Genomic DNA, 19,837 nt, shown 5'->3' on the forward strand with positions numbered 1-19,837 from the left:
TAAGGTAATGGATGGGATGATGTTGGGTCTACACTCATCCAGCATGTGGGAGTATTCCATCAGATTAACTTGTATCTTGTAGATGTTTAGGAATCAGGATGTGTGTTACTCAATACAAAATTCTCAGTCTCTGTCTCCTGTGGCCACAGTGTTTATAAGGCTAGTCCAGCTAAGTTTCTAGCCACCCCCTGCTCTTCTTCCACCACTACTCTGCCCCCTCAAAAAATATTGATGGTGAGGCACTCTGGGATGGTAATGCGATAGTGAGGTGAACAGGTTAGATTCCCTCTTTATGGAGATATTCATTGCCTGATACACATATTATTCACTCATAACTCAGTTCATCATTTTGTTTAAATTTCAAAACAATCTTTAATCAATTACTTCCCGACAGCTGAGTTTACAGTTTACGTATCACACAGCAGCAATGCATTGTTCTGGAGTCCTGCCAGGGTGATGGTGGAAGTTGGGATGAAATTGGTCTTCTCGCAGTGTGAAACTCTCAGCGAATCAACACTTGGCCAAATTTTCATTTCAGTCAAAGTCAAAACTGACTTTGGCCGATTTCAGCCCCAAACGTATAACTGACACATTCTTCAACTGTGGGATCCCACATTCTGTGTCGGTGAGATTGGAAACTCAGAATGAGTCGGTCTCTTTGTTTATGTGATGGTATCCACGTAGCCTCGGAACAAGTTGTGAAAACCAAGGAGCCGCTGCCAGTGATTCGATACCAAAAAGGTTTGTCTGCACAAAGTTCTGCATCTCAAACAGTTTTGATGTTACAGTCAGAGTACGCACACTTGCACCCGAGAGGGTGGGGGCGCTCTTGTGTTCTGCATGGTTTTCCTTCTCTGGAAACGGATGAATAAAAAGAAGACCTGCATTTATAAGCGCCATTCACGACCTCAAGACATCCCAAGATCTTTACCATATATGAAGTAGTTTGGAAGTGTAATCATTAACATAATGCAGGAAATACAGCAACCAATTTCACACAGCAAGTTCCCACAAGCAGCAATCTGATAATGTCCAGATAAAAATTGAGCCTTGAAAATAGTGCTATAGTGCTTTAGGCCATCTGACAGAGCTTTAATGTTTTATCCAGAAGATAGTGCCTTTAACAAGGCAGCACTCCCTTGGTATTGCACTGAAGCAGCTGCCTAGATTATGTGCTCAAATTTTGGATTGTCATTCAAATTTCCTGAAACCCATTTTCAACTTGTGAGGAGTGTGAATCTATAAAATCACCTCTACGCGCCCCTGGATTCAGCATGGTTCCAACAACAATTGTTAGTTCTAATGTTTAAAGAGCTTCTCCAGTGATAACGGTTGGTTTGATTTTCCATTTCCTATACCAGCATTCATTCCCCCCCCTACCCCACCCCACCTGAGGCGAATCACTGTAAGGCCATGTGGACTGGCCTGGGGGCAAACTCATTTCCTGTAACGATGCTATGAGTAGTGGACAGAGCAAACTATCACCTAGACCAGGGTTTTTCAAAGTGGGGGTCGTGACCCACACATGGGTCGCGGAGATGTTGAAAATGTGTCGGTGGGTATCCGGTTTTTAAAAACTCTGTTTTCTGGTCCTTTTCAAAAGAAAAGAGGGATGTTCTGTGATCATAGAATCCCTACAGTACAGAAATAGGCCATTTCGCCCATCAAACCTGCACCAACAACAATCCCACCAGGCCCTAGCGTAACACCAGGTATTTAACCCGCTAGTCCCCCTGACACACTAAGGGGCAATTTACCATGGCCAATCAACCTAACACGCACATCTTTGGATTGTGGGAGGAAACCAGAACACCCAGAAGAAACCCACGCAGATGTGGGGAGAACATGTAGACTCCACACAGCCAGTCACTCGAGGCCGGAATTGAACGCGGGTTCTTGGTGCTGTGAGGCAGCAGTGCTATCTGCTGTGCCACCGTGCAGATCCAGTTCAAAACGTGTTGAGGTGTTCTGTTTATAGTGCACATTTTGTAGAAGGCGGTATGACGATGAGGATCTCTTGACTCAGATGATGACATAGCCAACATGAAGAGGAAAAGCTTAGTATTGCCTGATATAATTCATGAGTACTTTATGAAAGGGAAAGATTAGGTGTATTGTTAAATGTACAGTAATTTCCATTTAGACTGTGACTGTAGCAGCAGCAATGCAGCTTGCCTGGCCAGTGGGTCATGAGGAGCAGCCATTTTGTAAAAGTGGGTCGCAAAAACAAAGTTTGCAAACCACTGGCGTAGACGTTTTGGATTGCGTTTAAGCCCAGGTGCCAGAGATGAAGGGTGAAAGGATATGGTGCTAAAACCACCATCAGTGCAGCATAAACTGGCACAGAAAGGTCAGGTGATACAGGATAAGCATTGGGGCTTTTTCTGTGCTTGAGTTCCATGCAGGTGCTGAGTGGAGGAAACTGACTCCGTACCAGTCACACTCTGTACCAGTCCTGGGCCTGCGGAATACTGACAATGGAGCATAGAAATTGGATCGGGTGTAGCACAAACTGCGCATACCCGAATAGGCTGCTGGCAAGACGACAGTGAATTGGACCCCTTGCCTCATTTAATTATTCATAGCAGCCTGTGGATCTCTGTCACAATCTCAAAGGCAGATTATCAGTCACAGAAGGATGGAGCAATGGGACATGACGGAATTGTGGGATGGGGGTGCGGGAGAGGGAGTTTAGGAGATGGGTTTAGGAGATGTCTGCAGTGGGAAAGTGTTTGATATCTAGCTCTGAGCATAAGTGTAAAATATTTATAAATTTGGGAAAAAACTTGTACTCTATGAACTTAAACACCTCCTTTCTACAATCGATTAGACTCAGTTGTCCTCCATTTTAGAATAAATCGGATTTTCTTCCATTTCTAGCGGGCAATGCTTTGGGTCATTTTCCTCCAGGCGGGGCTGTGTCACCGTGTTTCCAAGACTCTCAGTCCCAGGGTAGCTGATCAAAGAGTAAGTCTGGTCATTGGATGAAGCAATGGGATCTTCCTCTTTCAGCGATGTGTGGTCTTTGGGCTCAATGGCTGAAGAGCTTTCAACCTGACTCCCATGGTTCAGGTGATCTTTGCCTAGATATTAAGAGAGATTGTGTTTAATGAGGATTAGCAGCAATCGGGGACAAACAATTATAGCGGACTGTTTCACTACATGGGATAAATGTTCAGGAGTTTTAGAGCAGTTACAGGGTTGGATTATATTGAAAGAATGAAACCACTTACATTTCCCTCCCTGGGTTTCAGTTTTGTCTCCATTACTTAGGAAAATAGAAAATGAAACAGTAAAAATTGAGTCACAAAAGATTCAAACAATATTAAACAGCTCCAAGTGGAGACTTGATTCAACCATTTTTTCCATGGGATCTGGATTTGAATCTAGCCCAGACTGAAATTCTCTCATTCATATTGTTTCTCTCATTGTTCTTCTTATCTCTCTGATCCTCCCTGTCTGTCCTTCACATTGTCTCTCTGATCCTCCCTCCCTCCCTGTGTGTATCTCTCCTTGTCTTTCTGTGTCTCTCTCATTGACTCCATCACGAGGATGACCAACGCCCAGTGCAAGGGGTGGGTGTGCCTCTAAACCTCAGTGGGGTGGGGTGGGGTGAACTACACACAATCCATTCAGCTACAGGAGGACCCAAAACCAGGCCAGGCCAAATGCATGCTCAGAAACGACCTGTAAAAGAAGAAACTGGGGACAAAAGACGTCCCAGGAAGGCCTGAGCCACAGGGACACAGGGTGAAAGGCCAACCTACGGGACAGTCCTGAAAATGCAGGATGGTTGGTCAGCCTGGTCAGGATTCTCCAGCTCTGCCCATGGCAGGAAACATCACGGGTAGGACGGAAAATTTGACGGACCAGCAAAAGGTCCATTGACTTAGAGTGGAACAAGTGGTGGCAGAGGCTGGGGATTGGATGGGTAGAAGAACAAAAGAGAAGTTCTGTCATTGAAGGAAGGATAGGCGAGATTAAATGACGAAAGGTTCCAGGGTAAAAAGTCAAAAGTCGTGGTAAAGGGACGTAAAGAAACAAAAGCTGTGTCTAGAAGAGGTGTGAATGACAGGAAAGCAACCATCTGAATGTAAAGTAAAGAAACTGAGAAAGAAGTAAGGGAAAAACAAACAAAGCTTCAAAAAGAAAGATGCAAAACAAAATGAGGGCAGAGATTATCATTTAAAATTGTTGCCCAGAAGACTGTAAAGTTGAAATTGAGGTGCGGTTCCTTGTACTTGTATTGAATTTCATTGGAACTTTGCCACAAGCCAAGGACAGAGCAAGGTGGAGAATTAAAATGTCAAGTAACTGGGAGCGTGGGGTCACGCTCACGGACTGAATTGGAGTGTTCCACAAAATGGTCACCCAGTCTGTACTTAGTCTCCCCAAAGTAGAGGAGGCAATGTAATAAGCAGCAAATACAAAAACTAACTACATTTTGTAAAAACGGGTAAATCGCTGTTCCACTTGGAATGAGTGTTTGGGGCCTTGAATGGTGAGAAAGGAGGAGATAGAAGGTCACAAGTTGTATCTCTCATTCTTGCACTGAAAGGGAGTGTTGGGGGTAACCAAGGGGTGAGCCAGGTTCTTGTGAAGGGAACAGTCTCTTTAGAGTGCTGAAAGGGGAGGGGATGGGTAGATGTGTTTGGTGATTGGAGGTAGTGGCAATGGAGGACCATCCATTGACTATGGAGACTGGTGGGGTGGGAGATGAGGATATGGGATTCTGAAAGGAAGGGGAAGGGGAGGGAGCAGAAGTGCAGGCAAAAGTACAAACAGGGCCAAGTACCTTGCTGTGGTGAACCATTGTTGGTTCCCACCAGGTAGTGCTGAGCCATGGTCTGACCAGTACTATGAGTCTGTATATATGTTACTGTTGGGGTTAGGGTTGGGCTGTTCTACCTGTTAATATTGTTGTTATGGTACACCCCAGTCGGCTCCGCCTCCTGGGAGAGGTATAAAGGTCACTGCTCTGCCTGGTGACCCTTTAGTCTGGGATCGTGTACTGTATATGGTAGCTCTGTTATTGTTGGCAATAAAAGCCTTTATTTCCCGAGTACATCACGCCTCTCGTGTGTTATATCACGCATCAATTTTCTTGCCAACAAGTAAATTCTTTTTTTTTGAAAAAAAAAACGACGAAGAAAACATGGAGCAAATGCTTAAATCCGAACGGTTTACGTTGGACCCACGTGCGGCGGGCGCTTCGAACACTTTCGACCACTGGTTGAAGTGTTTCCAGGATTACCTCGACGCCTCCACAGCGGTCAATGACGACGCCGACAGACTCCGGGTCCTCCACGCGAGGGTAAGCGACGCTGTATACCTGGTGATCCGTGGGGCCGCCGACTACAAAGGGGCCCTCGAGCTTCTCAAGAAGCGATACAACAAACCGCCGAACGAGATGCATGCTCGATATCTTCTAGCCACTCGACGGCGGCAGCCCGGCGAAACGACGGAACAGTACGCGTGCGAGCTTCAACAGCTAGCCAGAGCCTGCAACTGCAAGGCAGTGTCGGCAGACCAGTACATGAACGACCTAGCTCGAGATGCGTTCGTGGCGGGAATCGGCTCGTCGTACATCCGTCTTCGCATGTTGGAGCAAGGTAACCTCGATCTCACTAAATCCATAGAGTTAGCTGACGCTCTAGAAACGGCCTCCAAAAGTCTGGCGATGTACCCCGACGACCACGTGGAGACAGCGTGGCAGGGGCAGTCGCAGACTCCACTTCATTCAGCGGGACCGAAAAACTGCGCGATCGCGTTCCCAGCCTCGGACCTGACGACGGCAGCAGCTCCAGGTGGCCCACGGTGTTACTTCTGTCGGGGGGTGAAACACCCTCGGCAGCGATGTCCAGCTAAAGCGGTGTTGTGCTCCGGCTGCGGCAAGAAGGGGCACTATTCCAAGGTATGCCGGTCCAAACTTCCATCCAAGAACAGCAGTGCGGCGTGTGACTCCCCAGAGCCGGCCTCCTTGTCTTCTGCATCTTCAAGGTCTTCCGCAACGTGCGATTCCAGGACGTCGCCATTCCGGACGACGGAGTCGCAAGACACGTGCGACCTGCAGGGGCCGCAGGTTTTGGCGCCATCATCCACATGCAACCTATGGGGTCAGCCATTTTGGTCGGCACCGACCGCAAATGACCAGCAGGGGTCGTCATCAACCATCTCAGCCACCTGCAGTTGCGCCCACGAACCAACGGTGGCGTCGATCATCCTGGACCAGGCCAAGCCTCACAGACTCGACAAGTCCATGATGGACATACAGGTAAACAAATGCCCGATTTATTGTTTGTTTGACAGCGGGAGCACGGAGAGCTTCATTCACCCTGACACCGTGAAGGGGTGTGGTCTCCAGATTCGGACTGTCAAGCAGACAATTTCGATGGCGTCAAGGTCCCGGTCTGTCACTGTGCTAGGGAGCTGCGTGGTAAATCTGACGGTGCAGGACACAGTCTACGAGAACTTCAAGCTCCTTGTGTTACCGCACCTTTGCGCGCCAATACTCCTAGGACTAGATTTTATGGTCCACTTAAAGAGTGTAACCCTGCAGTACGGTGGGCCACTCCCTCCGCTTTCAGTGGGAGACCCGCAGCCTCTAAATTGCCCAACGCGCTCCACATGTAGTCTCTCAACGCTTAGGATTACCACACCCTCCCTATTCCAGAATCTTGTGCCAGGCTGCAAGCCCATCGCAACAAAGAGCAGGCGTTACAGCGCTGAAGATCGGATCTTCATTCGATCTGAAGATCAGCGGCTCCTCAAGGAAGGGATCATCCAACCTAGCGCTAGTCCTTGGAGAGCGCAAGTCGTGGTGGTTAAGAATGGGAACAAACCCCAGATGGTCATAGACTATAGTCAGACCATTAACAGATACACGCAGCTGGATGCGTATCCCCTCCCGCGCATATCTGACATGGTCAATCAGATTGCGCAGTACCGGGTGTTCTCCACCATCGACTTAAAATCTGCTTACCACCAACTCCCCATTCGCCCAGAGGACCGACAATACACGGCCTTTGAGGCGGATGGTCGCCTGTATCAATTTTTAAGGGTTCCTTTTGGTGTCACGAATGGGGTCTCGGTCTTCCAGCGTGCTATGGACCGAATGGTGGACCAGAACGGACTGCGGGCTACCTTCCCGTACCTGGACAACGTCACCATCTGCGGCCATGACCAGCAGGACCACGATACCAACCTTCTTAGATTCTTATGCACTGCATCTCGCCTGAATCTGACCTACAACAGGGAGAAGTGTGCATTCCGCACGCGCCGCCTAGCTATCCTTGGATACGTGGTGGAAAATGGGGTCCTTGGCCCTGATCCAGACCGTATGCGTCCCCTCCTCGAACTTCCCCTGCCCACTAGCGTCAAAGCACTGAGAAGATGCTTCGGCTTCTTCTCATACTACGCACAGTGGGTTCCCAATTACGCGGACAAAGCCCGTCCGCTCATCAAGTCTACCTCTTTTCCCCTAGCAACAGAGGCTCGATTAGCCTTTGCAAGAATAAAAGCCAACATCGTGAAAGCCACGATGCACGCTATCGATGAGTCCATCCCCTTCCAGGTGGAGAGTGATGCATCTGATTTCGCCCTGGCCGCCACACTTAACCAGGCGGGCAGGCCCGTCGCCTTTTTCTCTCGCACCCTCCAAGGCCCTGAAATTCGACATTCGGTGGTGGAAAAGGAGGCCCAGGCCATTGTGGAGGCCGTTCGGCATTGGCGCCATTACTTGGCGGGCAAACGGTTCACTCTGCTCACGGACCAGCGGTCCGTGGCGTTCATGTTCAACAACACGTTACGGGGTAAGATCAAGAATGATAAGATCTTGAGGTGGAGAATCGAACTCTCCACCTACAATTATGATATCATGTATCGTCCAGGGAATCTCAACGAGCCCTCGGATGCCCTGTCGCGCTAGTATGCAGGAGAATCGATTGCAGGCTCTCCACAATGACCTCTGCCATCCGGGGGTCACTCGGCTCTACCACTTCATAAAAGCCCGGAATCTACCCTACTCGGTGGAGGATGTCAGGTCCATAACCAGAAGCTGCCGGGTATGTGCGGAATGCAAACCGCACTTCTACCGACCTGACAGGGCACAACTCGTTAAGGCCACTCGTCCCTTCGAAAGACTGAGTGTGGACTTAAAGGGCCCCCTTCCCTCGACAGATCGGAACGTGTACTTCCTCAATGTGGTTGATGAGTACTCACGATTCCCTTTTGTCATTCCCTGTTCTGATATGACCGCTGCCACGGTTATCAAGGCATTCCGTGATCTTTTCACCCTGTTCGGTTACCCCTGTTACATCCACAGCGATAGGGGCTCGTCGTTCATGAGCGATGACTTGAGGCAATACCTGCTCTCATATGGGATTGCCTCTAGTAGAACCACGAGCTACAACCCAAGGGGTAACGGACAGGTCGAACGAGAGAATGCTACAGTCTGGAAGGCTGTCTTATTGGCGTTGAGGTCTAAAGGTCTTCCAGTCTCTCGTTGGCAAGAGGTACTCCCTGATGCGCTCCACTCCATACGCTCACTCCTGTGTACGGCAACCAACGCTACTCCTCATGAGAGAATGTTTTCATTCCTTAGGAAGTCTTCCTCTGGGACCTCATTACCGTCTTGGTTGACGTACTCAGGACCTGTCCTCCTGCGGCGGCATGTTAGGACCCGCAAGTCCGACCCTTTGGTTGAACAGGTCCATCTCCTCCACGCCGACCCTCAGTATGCCTACGTGGCATATCCTGGCGGGCGAGAGGACACGGTCTCGATTCGAGATCTGGCGCCAGCAGGGGGCTTGGAAACCCCTGTCGCTCCCACATCTACTGTTACGGACCCCCCAACCATTATTTCCCCTCCTGACACGGCGCGGGCAGTATCGGGACCACCACTTAACCCTCTTACTCCCATGTACAGCTTGCCTGAGTCCAGGAGATGGTCGCCACTTCAAGGCGTGCCCGAGTTCAGCGGATTGTCACCACCTCGGGGTCTACCGGCTCGTGAGGCACTGGAGGAGTCGCTGGACATCGCCTTGGAGAGAACGTCACCGCGATTGCCTGAACCGGTGTTATCGCCGGTGTTGAGGAGGACACAACGATGGTGCAGTCCCCCTGACCGTTTGAACTTATAGACAAATGGACTATTTTTCTGTGCTTTGTACCCCGCCGGCCTTTGTTTTCAAAGGAGGGGTGAATGTGGTGAACCATTGTTGGTTCCCACCAGGTAGTGCTGAGCCATGGTCTGACCAGTACTATGAGTCTGTATATATGTTACTGTTGGGGTTAGGGTTGGGCTGTTCTACCTGTTAATATTGTTGTTATGGTACACCCCAGTCGGCTCCGCCTCCTGGGAGAGGTATAAAGGTCACTGCTCTGCCTGGTGACCCTTTAGTCTGGGATCGTGTACTGTATATGGTAGCTCTGTTATTGTTGGCAATAAAAGCCTTTATTTCCCGAGTACATCCAGCCTCTCGTGTGTTATATCGCGCATCACTTGCCAACCACTGTGGGACATGAGAATAGGAAGGAAGGTGCAAGCATGATGAAATCCTCGGCTGAGGGAAAAGGAAGGCATATCAAAAATGCTTATATTAAACATCAGCTTCTTCAAAAAATGAGATGGCAATGGAGAACATGGGAAAATGAACTAGAATCTTTACATGAAATGGAGTGGGAGAAAATGTAGTTAGATAATTGTCAAGTCTGTGTGAATATTGGCATCCCCAGAAATTGAGTCAGCAAAGTCAAGGAAGGGAAGCAAAGAGTCAGAGACGGACCAAGTGAAAATGAGAGAAGGGTGGAAATTGGATGCAAAGCCAATGACAATTCAGAGAGCAGGGTGAGACCTGGAAATGTTGCTGACATTGTTATCAATGTACAAGAAAAAGAGATGAGGGAGAAAGCCTAAGGAGGATGGGAGTAAAGATTATTTCACATTGATTCTCTCACTATCTCTTTACCTGGCTCTCTCTTGCCCAGTTTCTTTGTTTAATTCTCTCTCTCGTTCTGTCTTTATGTCCGTCTCTCTTTTCTCGCTGTCTCTCTCCCTTTCTCGCTGTCTCTCTCTCTCCCTTTCTCGCTGTCTCTCTCTCTCCCTTTCTCGCTGTCTCTCTCCCTTTCTCGCTATCTCTCTCACTTTCTCGCTGCCTCTTTCTCGCTGTCTCTCTCACTTTCTCGCTGCCTCTTTCTCGCTGTCTCTCTCCCTTTCTCACTGTCTCTCTCCCTTTCTCGCTATCTCTCTCCCTTGCTCGCTGTCTCTCTCCCTTGCTCGCTGTCTCTCTCCCTTTCTCGCTGTCTCTCTCTCTTTCTCATTGTCTCTCTCCCTTTCTCACTGTCTCTCTCCCTTTCTCACTGTCTCTCTCCCCTTCTCACTGTCTCTCTCCCCTTCTCACTGTCTCTCTCCCTTTCTCACTGTCTCTCTCTCCCTTTCTCACTGTCTCTCTCTCCCTTTCTCACTGTCTCTCTCCCTTTCTCGCTGTCTCTCTCTCTCGCTGTCTCTCTCTCCCTTTCTCGCTGTCTCTCTCCCTTTCTCGCTGTCTCTCTCTCTCCCTTTCTCACTGCCTCTCTCCCTTTCTCGCTGTCTCTCTCTCTCCCTTTCTTGCTGTCTCTCTCCCTTTCTCGCTATCTCTCTCCCTTTCTCGCTGTCTCTCTCCCTTTCTCGCTGTCTCTCTCCCTTTCTCGCTATCTCTCTCCCTTTCTCGCTATCTCTCTCCCGTTCTCGCTGTCTCTCTCACTTTCTCGCTGTCTCTCTCACTTTCTCGCTGTCTCTCTCACTTTCTCGCTGTCTCTCTCACTTTCTCACTTTCTCTCTCCCTTTCTCACTGTCTCTCTCCCTTTCACACTGTCTCTCTCTCCCTTTCTCGCTGTCTCTCTCCCTTTCTCACTGTCTCTCTCCCTTTCTCACTGTCTCTCTCCCCTTCTCACTCTCTCTCTCCCCTTCTCACTCTCTCTCTCTCCTTCTCACTCTCTCTCTCCCCTTCTCACTCTTTCTCTCCCTTTCTCGCTGTCTCTCTCCCTTTCTCGCTGTCTCTCTCCCTTTCTCGCTGTCTCTCTCCCTTTCTCGCTGTCTCTCTCCCTTTCTCACTGTCGCTCCCGTTCTCGCTGTCTCTCCCTTTCTCACTGTCTCCCTGTAACGTGAGCAGTCCTCTCTGCAATGAGTTTTCACAATCAAGTTCCAATCCAGTTCCTCGCCCAGAACTGTTCATCGTTCAGTAAACCAGTTGGAGTCAATTGATGATTATGATTAAAATAAACCAAAATATTATTCTGACAAAAGTTTAAAAAAATAACTTCATACAGGGTAAAGAGAGAAGCTATTCTGATGTTGAGATAATGGGACACTATCAAATCAGGACGTGAGTACTTTACACAATCTCTGGCCATTCTATAGCTGATTTACAATTGTTTGGTTGTGAGATTGGAAGTAAAATCAGAACATGGCTTGCATTCTGTGATGGAATAGATTCATATTTTAGGATCTTTATTTAATTCAAGTCTAAACTATTGATAAAATCCCTCTTTCTATCTCTCCCTCTCGTTCTCTCTCTGTCCATTTGTTTTTCTTTGTCTTTATCACAGTCTCTAACTCTCTCTTTCCCTCCAAGGATCCTTGGTGCAATAAGCTTGATTGTCTAGATTCAGAGTGGTAAGAAAGTCCAACAATTTTAGATCATAATTTGCCTTCTCTTGTTTATTTCTTAGCTCCTCTACTTTGCATTCAGATGGTTGCTTTCTTGCCATTTACACCTCTTCTAGACACATCTTTTGTTTCTTCTATTGTCCAATCACCACTCCCTTTGACTTTTTACCCTAAAAGTTTTGGTCATTTAATTCTTGCTGCCATGGGGAGTGGTTGAAGCTAACAGTGTAGATACATTTAAGGGGAAGCTGGACAAGTACATGAGGGGGAAGTGAATAGAGGGTTACAATGATAGATCAAGACGAGGAAAGATGGGATGAGGCTTTAGTAAAGTATTAAGAGCAGCTGGTTGCCCTGACAGGTCTGTTCCTATGTCACATATCCGATGTAATCCTATGTAATTTGTAGTTTATACAGATCAATGCGCAAATTGGGACTTTTACTCAAATAGGTGGTCTGTGAGAAATGCATGTCCAATTTCCATGCCCCCACCCCCTCCCCCCAAAGTTGTGGTTGTATGGAACATGGTTAAGAGAGTGCAGAGAAAGCTTTGTACTATGCCTAATCTTTACAGCCTGATCTTCAGTGCCCCAACCAATACAGGCTGGTCAAAGTGGAACAGTGTCCATTCATCAGCATGAGTTCCTTCACTACATTGACTATTGTCTAATCCTCCATTCCCCAACAAAAATCGTTGTTGCCAGTACTGGAAGGGATTCTGAAATCCTATTTACCCTTGAACTGATTCTTTGATCAGACAGTACACATGCTCTGTGGAGGCAGAGGTTGAGTGGGCGCCCTGTCCTTCTCCAGGCCCTAGCTGGCTCTTTGTCATTGGAACTGTGGTCACTGCGTACGCAACATGCTCATTTTCATCTGTCTGTTCCCTGCTGGGAAACACCGAGTATGGTAAACCTAGAAAGAAGGATTGGAACACAAGATCTGGTTTTAGTTTTAACTCTCCAGATGATAGGTTCGGTAGACCTGGGTAGTAATTCTGGTCACTTACATTCATCTTCCTGTGTCAGTTGCACATCACCGTCCCTACAGTTATAAAAAAAAGATCTATAAATATTTCAATAATTGGACAAAACCATGCAGAAATGTCCAAATACTGAGTGAATCCTCTGCCTACCTCTGTCCTGGTGCTGAGGATCCTTCGCAAATGTAACAAGATTGGAAAGGCAAAGTTAAAAATCTTTGTAAGGAGTCTGTATTAAATACAATTTAAGACTTAGATTCAGCTTTTTAAAACTCTGACTTACCTTTGGCCATTTGTCGTTTTCTTCTGACTATGCAAATTACTCCAACAATGCAAATGAGCACAACCACGCACACTATGCCGATAATCACAGGTATAATTTTATGGTTTGAATCTGCAGAGAAGAAGCAACAGTAAATTCAGGATGTACAATCCTGTATGACGGATCATTCCAGTTAGAATCTAGAATAGTCAATGGTGAAGGAAGGAAATTGAACCAATTTACAACGGGTACAAACTGTACAAACAGACCCAGAATCTCTCAGCTGGAACCCCTGACATTGAATGATTCATGTTGCAGATTGTCTTACTTTTTAGAGTATCAAGAAGCAGAGGTGATTTTAAGTGTTTGTACCGTTGGATATTAGAAATGAGTTATAGATTTACATGAGTTTAACTTAGTGTTCCTGTATAAGGAAAGGTAAACCTCCAGTTAGATTCATATTAAACAATGTTTGCTTGTATGGAGGGATTTTTTAGAATCATAGAATCCTACAGTGCAGAAGGAAGCCATTTGGCCCAGTGAGTCTGCACCAAACACAATCCCACCTTATTCCCATAACCCCACATATTTATCCTGCTAATTCCCCTAACACTAGAGTCTATTTATCATGGCCAATCAACCTAACCCGCAAATCTTTGGATTGTGGGAGCACCCGGAGGAAACCCATCCAGACACTGGGAAAATGTGCAAACTCCACACAGACAGGAATTGAACACAGGTTCTTGGTGCTGTGAGGCAGCAGTGCTAACCACTGTGCCACCATTTCAGTTCAAACTGTGGTAACATTATGCTAAGAGAGTTTACAGCATGTAAAATAGATAAGAGCTTAGGGAAAGAATTAGATGTTGTTTAGCAACCAAGGTTTACTTATAGGGGAAGAGACCTTACTGTGTTCTTAGTTTAACTGAGCCAGAGTAGAAGGAGCTTAGCAGTGAGAGAGGGAACATCTCTCACTGCTTTGCCAGAAGAAAAGCCATATAATAGAGTAACGGGCAAGGAAGCAAGTGTCAGAAATCTAAAAACAGCCAGTTAAGGAGGATGAAGAGAAGTCTCCAGGAAGTCTGAAGTTAAAGGAACAGAGGAAACTGGAACAAGGTTACAGACAGAGTTGAGAAGCTGAAGCGTTTGCTGGTGAAAAACAGAGATATCTGAAATTATTTCAAAGTTTTTGAGATTTACTATAGCCTGGAAAGTGATAGTTGAAGCAATTGTGAAGTAATTAGTCACTGGATCTTTTAATGTTTGTGTGAAAGCTTGAAAGCATTCAAGACAAAGGAACATTGAAAGGAGAGCTATAAAACCTGGAAGTGGATCCTTGTTGGGGAAAAGTGAAAGAAATAATTGTTTGAAAGAAGATTCTAAAGTGTGTCTTTTTGAGAGTGGGGTTTGGAATCACTCATGTGGAAGTCAGAGTCCAGTAAGATCAGTTGGCTCATGGTGTGAGAATCATCTGGGGAGATTTGAGAAGAAGTCCACAGAAGTTCACTTGGGTGGCGTCTGCCACTTGGTTTCAGAATGGAGTGTGTTTGACCACAGTTAGCCTGTGGTTTAAAGGGATTGTGTGTTTACTGAGACCATTATAGCATAAGATATATTTTGTAACCTCTGTCATCCTTAAAATCCATGTATATTTGTGAAGATAAGTGGGAATGAAGGAGTATTGTATCATAGTCAAACTTTTCATGTTCAATAAATGTTTTTTTTGTTGTTAAAAGGTAATTGTTAGTCCTGTGACTCTCTTCATTCCCATTTTCTAAAAGATATGTAAAAGTTATGGTCTTTTAAGCCAAGGTTCCATTTGGAATCATCCGGTCCAGTAGTAACATACACAGAGATACACTCACTGTTAGTCACTGGAGATATTCCAGATGTTGAGGTGAGGGTGTCTGGGGATTCACTACTTGAGATTGGACTCCTTGTTACCTGGTCTGAGAAACATAATTTCCCAGTTAGAATCTGGAATGATAAATGACGAACGATGGAAATTGAGCCAGTTTACAACAGGTACAAAATCCCTCAGCTGGAATTATTGATATTAAATGATTTAAATCATATCGTGCATTGTCTGACTTACCTTCATTATTTGTAGGAGTTGCACTGCTGGTCACTGGAGATATTCCAGATGTTGAGGTGTGAGTGTCTGGAGAGTCTGCACTTTTTGTCACACTGAGGGAGATGTTTGCTGTAATCTTCCAGACAGGTTTCCCTGAAGCCTGACCGTGTACAACACAGAGATAGCTCCCAGTGTCCAACTCCTTCACTGAGTGAATAGTGAGGTTGTGAGTCTGGATTTTATTTGTTGGATTGTTTGAGCTTTGGTTGGAGATTCTTTGTGATGACTCTTTATCCACACAGCAGTGTGTGTTAGAATGTGGGCTATAACCCTCAATATGAACAGAGTGCAGACACTTGTTGATATTTCCAGATATGATCCAAAGCAGAGTGAAGGGCAGAGATTTTCTATTCTCAAACTGGCAGGGTAAAGTCACATTCTCTCCCTCTGCTACAGTCAGTGACGAGGAAGTTTCAACAGCAGAAAATACTTCATCCGAATCTAGAAACAATATTGAAAAGAATAATTTTACTCAAATAATCTCCAACGCGGTACTTTGTCAAAGGGTTTCCAAAAGTCCATGTTAACTACATTCACTGCATTTCTCCATCTACTTTGTCTGTTACCTCCTCAACAGTTTATCAAGAACATCGGGCAGAATTTTTCGTTCTTTTGTGGCCTGCCAGCTCCACTGCCGGCTTTTCCCACCATAATTTTTGATACTTGTTCAAAATAAATTCAGGAGGTGGGTCCCAAATGTCACGCTGGCGGGGCAGCCACTGATTGAACCTGTCCCTCCAGCAACCTCAGACTTCAAGAGACCCGGCATCTTTCAAACCAAACCAATAAAAAAAAGAGGGGATCCCACCGTCCCCCACCCCCCCCCCCCCCCCTCCACGGACATGGGGAGCCCGCTCCCTCCCATCGCCCTCCACTTCCACGCAGACGCCCCTTCCCAGCGATGCCCCCATCACCAGGGAATACCATCTCCCACAGACCTCCCCATTGGAAGCCCACTCTCTCCGGCAATTCCCTCTGGCACTGCAGTGCCAAGGGGCAGTGTCAGGAGATGCTGCCAGGACAGTTTCCAGGCATGACCCTCTACCCCCTTGGGGCTGTACTTCCTGTGCACCCAAGGTGGGTTCTCTTCGCTAGGTCCCTGTTTGTGCCATGGTGGCACAGCGGTTAGAACTGCTGCCTCACAGCGCCAGGGACCCGGGTTCGATTCCCGGCTTGGGTCACTGTCTGTGCGGAGTCTGCACGTTCTCCCCGTGTCTGCGTGGGTTTCCTCTGGGTGCTCTGGTTTCCTCTCATAGTCTGTTTAGGTGCATTGGCCGTGCTAAATTCTCCGTCAGTGTACCCGAACAGGTGCCACACAGGGATTTTCGCAGGGGATTTTCACAGTAACTTCATTGCAGTATTAATGTAAGCCTACCTGTGACTGTAATAAATAAACTTTAAAACTTTAAACTGTTTGTCAAAAGCTGTTATAAACCCCACTGAAGCGAGGGGGGAAATTGAAGGGTAAGGGGACAATAGAGTGGGAAGCCCGTTAATGAGATTAAAATGTGTGGCAATGGGATTCCCGACCTTTCATGGCAGGAACTAACATCACAGACGGGAAATCCCGACTGCGTAAAAGCCATTTGGGGACTCCCGTTGATTCTCCGGCCCCACCGCCATTCCCACTGACCAAAAACGGGGGAAAATCCTGGCCATCATCTTTGGAATCTGTCGGTTGCGTCTCAATTTTTACTCTTTATTTACATGCTTGATAATTTCATCTCCATAAAGAATCTATAATTGTCTCGAATGGCAGCTATTTGTCCTAATGCCTCCCCTAATATCTCAGCTTAAATCTTCCCAATGTCCCCCTGTGATAATTCCCCCGATATCTCCAGTTCACTCACCGTCCGGGTTTATCACAAAGAACAAGTTGTGGTTTTCACATCCCTCCCCTGTCAGGGTTTTCCAGTTTGGACATTTTGATGATTCTGTGGAATCCTGAACCGTGCAGGTAAATATCATCGAATCATCACATAGCATCACATCGAATGTCAGTGAATTCATTTCACTTTCATTTCTTTTGCTTGTTTGACACTGCAGCTTCTCTTTCTGTTTCTCATGATCGATATTTTCACAATCCTGCATTTTCTTCTCTTCTGTCTCACATTGTATTTTCTCAATTTCTATTTCAGCACTGAAATCCCGAATGCTGCACAATGTTCCGACATTCCCAGCACCAGTGGGTGTGTTGCATTGCAGAGTGGTGACATCTCCTGATCCTCGAAAATGGAGATAGGTGGATCCTGCAGGGATAAGGACAGAATTGGACGGAGATAAATAACATTCCATACAGGAAAGATAATTAAACATTAATGTTCATCAAAACCTCGCGCAGTAAATGAACAATTGTGATTTTTGTTAGTCCACACAATGAGCTGGTCCTGGACCAAATTGACATGGGGAAGGGTAAGGTATTGGAGGTGTTGGCAGCCTTAAAAGTGAATAAATCTCCAGATCCTGTTGAATTGTGCCGTAGGCTGCTGTAGGATGCAAGAGAGGAGATTGCAGGGGCTCTGACCCAAATTTTCAATTTCTCTCTGGCCACGGGGAGGTGCCAGATGACTGGAGAACAGCTAATGTGGTTCCCCTATTTAAGAAGGGTTGTCGAGATAAACCAGGGAACTACAGACCAGCGAGTCTCACAGCAGTGAATAGAAAACTATTGGAGGAACTTCTGAAGGAGAGCATCTATTTCCACTCAGGGATAGTCAGCATGGCTTCGTCAGAGGGAGGCCTAACAAATTTGATTGAATTTTGACCATGTGTGTAGATAAGGGTAGCGCAATCGGTTAGGTTTATATGGATTTCAGCAAAGCTTTGAAAAGGTCCCACATGGGAGACTTGTAAAGAAGGCAAATGCACATGGGATACAGGGTAATTTGATAAAGTGGATTCAAAATTGGTTTAGCAGTAGAAGTTAGAGAGTGATGGCAGAAGGTTGCTTCAGTGACTGGAAGCCAGTTTCCAGTGTCATACCGCAGGGATCTGTGCTGGGCCACCTATTATTTGTAATTAATATAAATGACATAGATGACTATAGATGACTGTAGATTCACCAGGATGCTGTCTGGGATGGAACATTTAAGTTCTGAAGAGAGGTTGGGTGGGCTTGGGTTGTTTTCGCAGAGAAGACTGAGGGGTGTTCTGATCGAGGTGTACAAGATTATGAGGGACATGGACAGAGTGGATAAGGAGCAGATGTTGCCCTTAGTTGAACGGTCAGTCACGAGGGGACTTAGGTTCAAGATGAAGGGCAGGAGGTTTAGGGGGGATGTGAGGAAAAGCTTTTTTACCCAGAGGGTGGTGATGGTCTGGAATGCGCTGCCTGGTAGGGTGGTAGAGGCGAGTTGCCTCACGTCCTTTAAAAAGTATCTGGATGAGCACTTGGCACATCATAACATTCAGGGCTGTGGGCCAAGTGCTGGCAGAAGGGATTAGGTTGGAGGTCAGGTGTTTCTAATGTGTCAGTGCGGACTCGATGGGCTGAAGGGCCTCTTCTACGCTGTATGATACTATGATTCTATGATTGCTGCTCCATTCTTAAATCTTTGGAATGTATCAATATTTGCCAATTACTGGGACAGCTATAGACTGAATTTTTCTGAAAGGTAAACAATCATAAGGAAACCCCTCACAAAATTATTAAAAATCATCTCAAAATCTCATAAAATATTTATTTTTATTCATTTACTGGATGTGGGTGTCACTGGCAAGGCCAGCATTTATTGCCCATCCCTAATTGCTCATGAGAAGGTGCTGGTGAGCTGCCTTCATAGAAATCATAGAAACCTTACAGTGCAGAAAGAGGCCATTTGGCCCATCGAGTCTGCAAAGAACAAAGAACAGTACAGCACAGGAAACAGGCCCTTCGGCCCTCCAAGCCTGTGCCGCTCATTGGTCCAACTAGACCATTCGTTTGTACCCCTCCATTCCCAGACTGCTCATGTGACTATTCAGGTAAGTCTTAAACGATGCCTCCACCACCCTACTTGGCAGCGCATTCCAGGCCCCCACCACTCTCTGTGTAAAAAACGTCCCTCTGATATCTGAGTTATACCTCGCCCCTCTCACCTTGAGCCCGTGACCCCTCGTGATCGTCACCTCCAACCTGGGAAAAAGCTTCCCACTGTTCACCCTATCTATCCCCTTCATAATCTTATACACCTCTATTAGGTCTCCCCTCATTCTCCGTCTTTCCAGTGAGAACAAGCTCAGTTTACCCAATCTCTCCTCATAGCTAAGACCCTCCATACCAGGCAACATCCTGGTAAACCTTCTCTGCACTCTCTCTAAAGCCTCCACGTCCTTCTGGTAGTGCGGCGACCAGAACTGGACGCAGTACTCCAAATGTGGCCTAACCAGCATTCTATAAGCTGCAACATCAGACTCCAGCTTTTATACTCTATACCCCGTCCTATAAAGGCAAGCATACCATATGCCTTCTTCACCACCTTCTCCACCTGTGCTGCCACCTTCAAGGATTTGTGGACTTGCACACCTAGGTCCCTCTGTGTTTCTATATTCTTGATGGCTCTGCCATTTATTGTATAACTCCCCCCCTACATTAGTTCTTCCAAAATGCATCACTTCGCATTTATCTGGATTAAATTCCATCTGCCATTTCTCCGCCCAATTTTCCAGCCTATCTGTATCCTGCTGTATTGTCCGACGATGTTCATCGCTATCCGCAAGTCCAGCCATCTTCGTGTCATCCGCAAACTTGCTGATTACACCAGTTACACCTTCTTCCAAATCATTTATATATATCACAACTAGCAGAGGTCCCAGTACAGAGCCCTGCGGAAC

The 19,837-nt window shown here is 46.6% G+C and overlaps 1 protein-coding gene across 3 annotated transcripts in view; it reads right to left on the bottom strand.

The window, feature by feature from the left end:
- Window positions 1–355: 355 nt before the first annotated feature.
- Window positions 356–19,837, bottom strand: part of LOC144480561 (uncharacterized) — a 33,444-nt gene continuing 13,962 nt past the window's right edge. The window contains exons 2-10 of one of the 3 annotated variants that reach the window (XM_078200146.1): window positions 16,876–17,274; window positions 14,987–15,466; window positions 14,757–14,840; window positions 12,913–13,023; window positions 12,783–12,804; window positions 12,657–12,691; window positions 12,382–12,562; window positions 3,234–3,268; window positions 2,728–3,083 (exon numbers count right to left, since the gene is read on the bottom strand). In XM_078200146.1, the coding sequence (XP_078056272.1) occupies window positions 2,833–3,083; window positions 3,234–3,268; window positions 12,382–12,562; window positions 12,657–12,691; window positions 12,783–12,804; window positions 12,913–13,023; window positions 14,757–14,840; window positions 14,987–15,466; window positions 16,876–17,274 (1,598 nt within the window). In that variant the 3' untranslated portion in view covers window positions 2,728–2,832. Of the gene's footprint in view, window positions 3,084–3,233; window positions 3,269–12,381; window positions 12,563–12,656; window positions 12,692–12,782; window positions 12,805–12,912; window positions 13,024–14,756; window positions 14,841–14,986; window positions 15,467–16,875; window positions 17,275–19,837 lie in introns of all 3 variants that reach the window. The other 2 variants (XM_078200148.1, XM_078200147.1) reach the window with 2 other exon arrangements.

Source organism: Mustelus asterias, chromosome 29 (genome assembly GCF_964213995.1).
Source record: "Mustelus asterias chromosome 29, sMusAst1.hap1.1, whole genome shotgun sequence".
Classification (NCBI taxonomy): domain Eukaryota; kingdom Metazoa; phylum Chordata; class Chondrichthyes; order Carcharhiniformes; family Triakidae; genus Mustelus; species Mustelus asterias.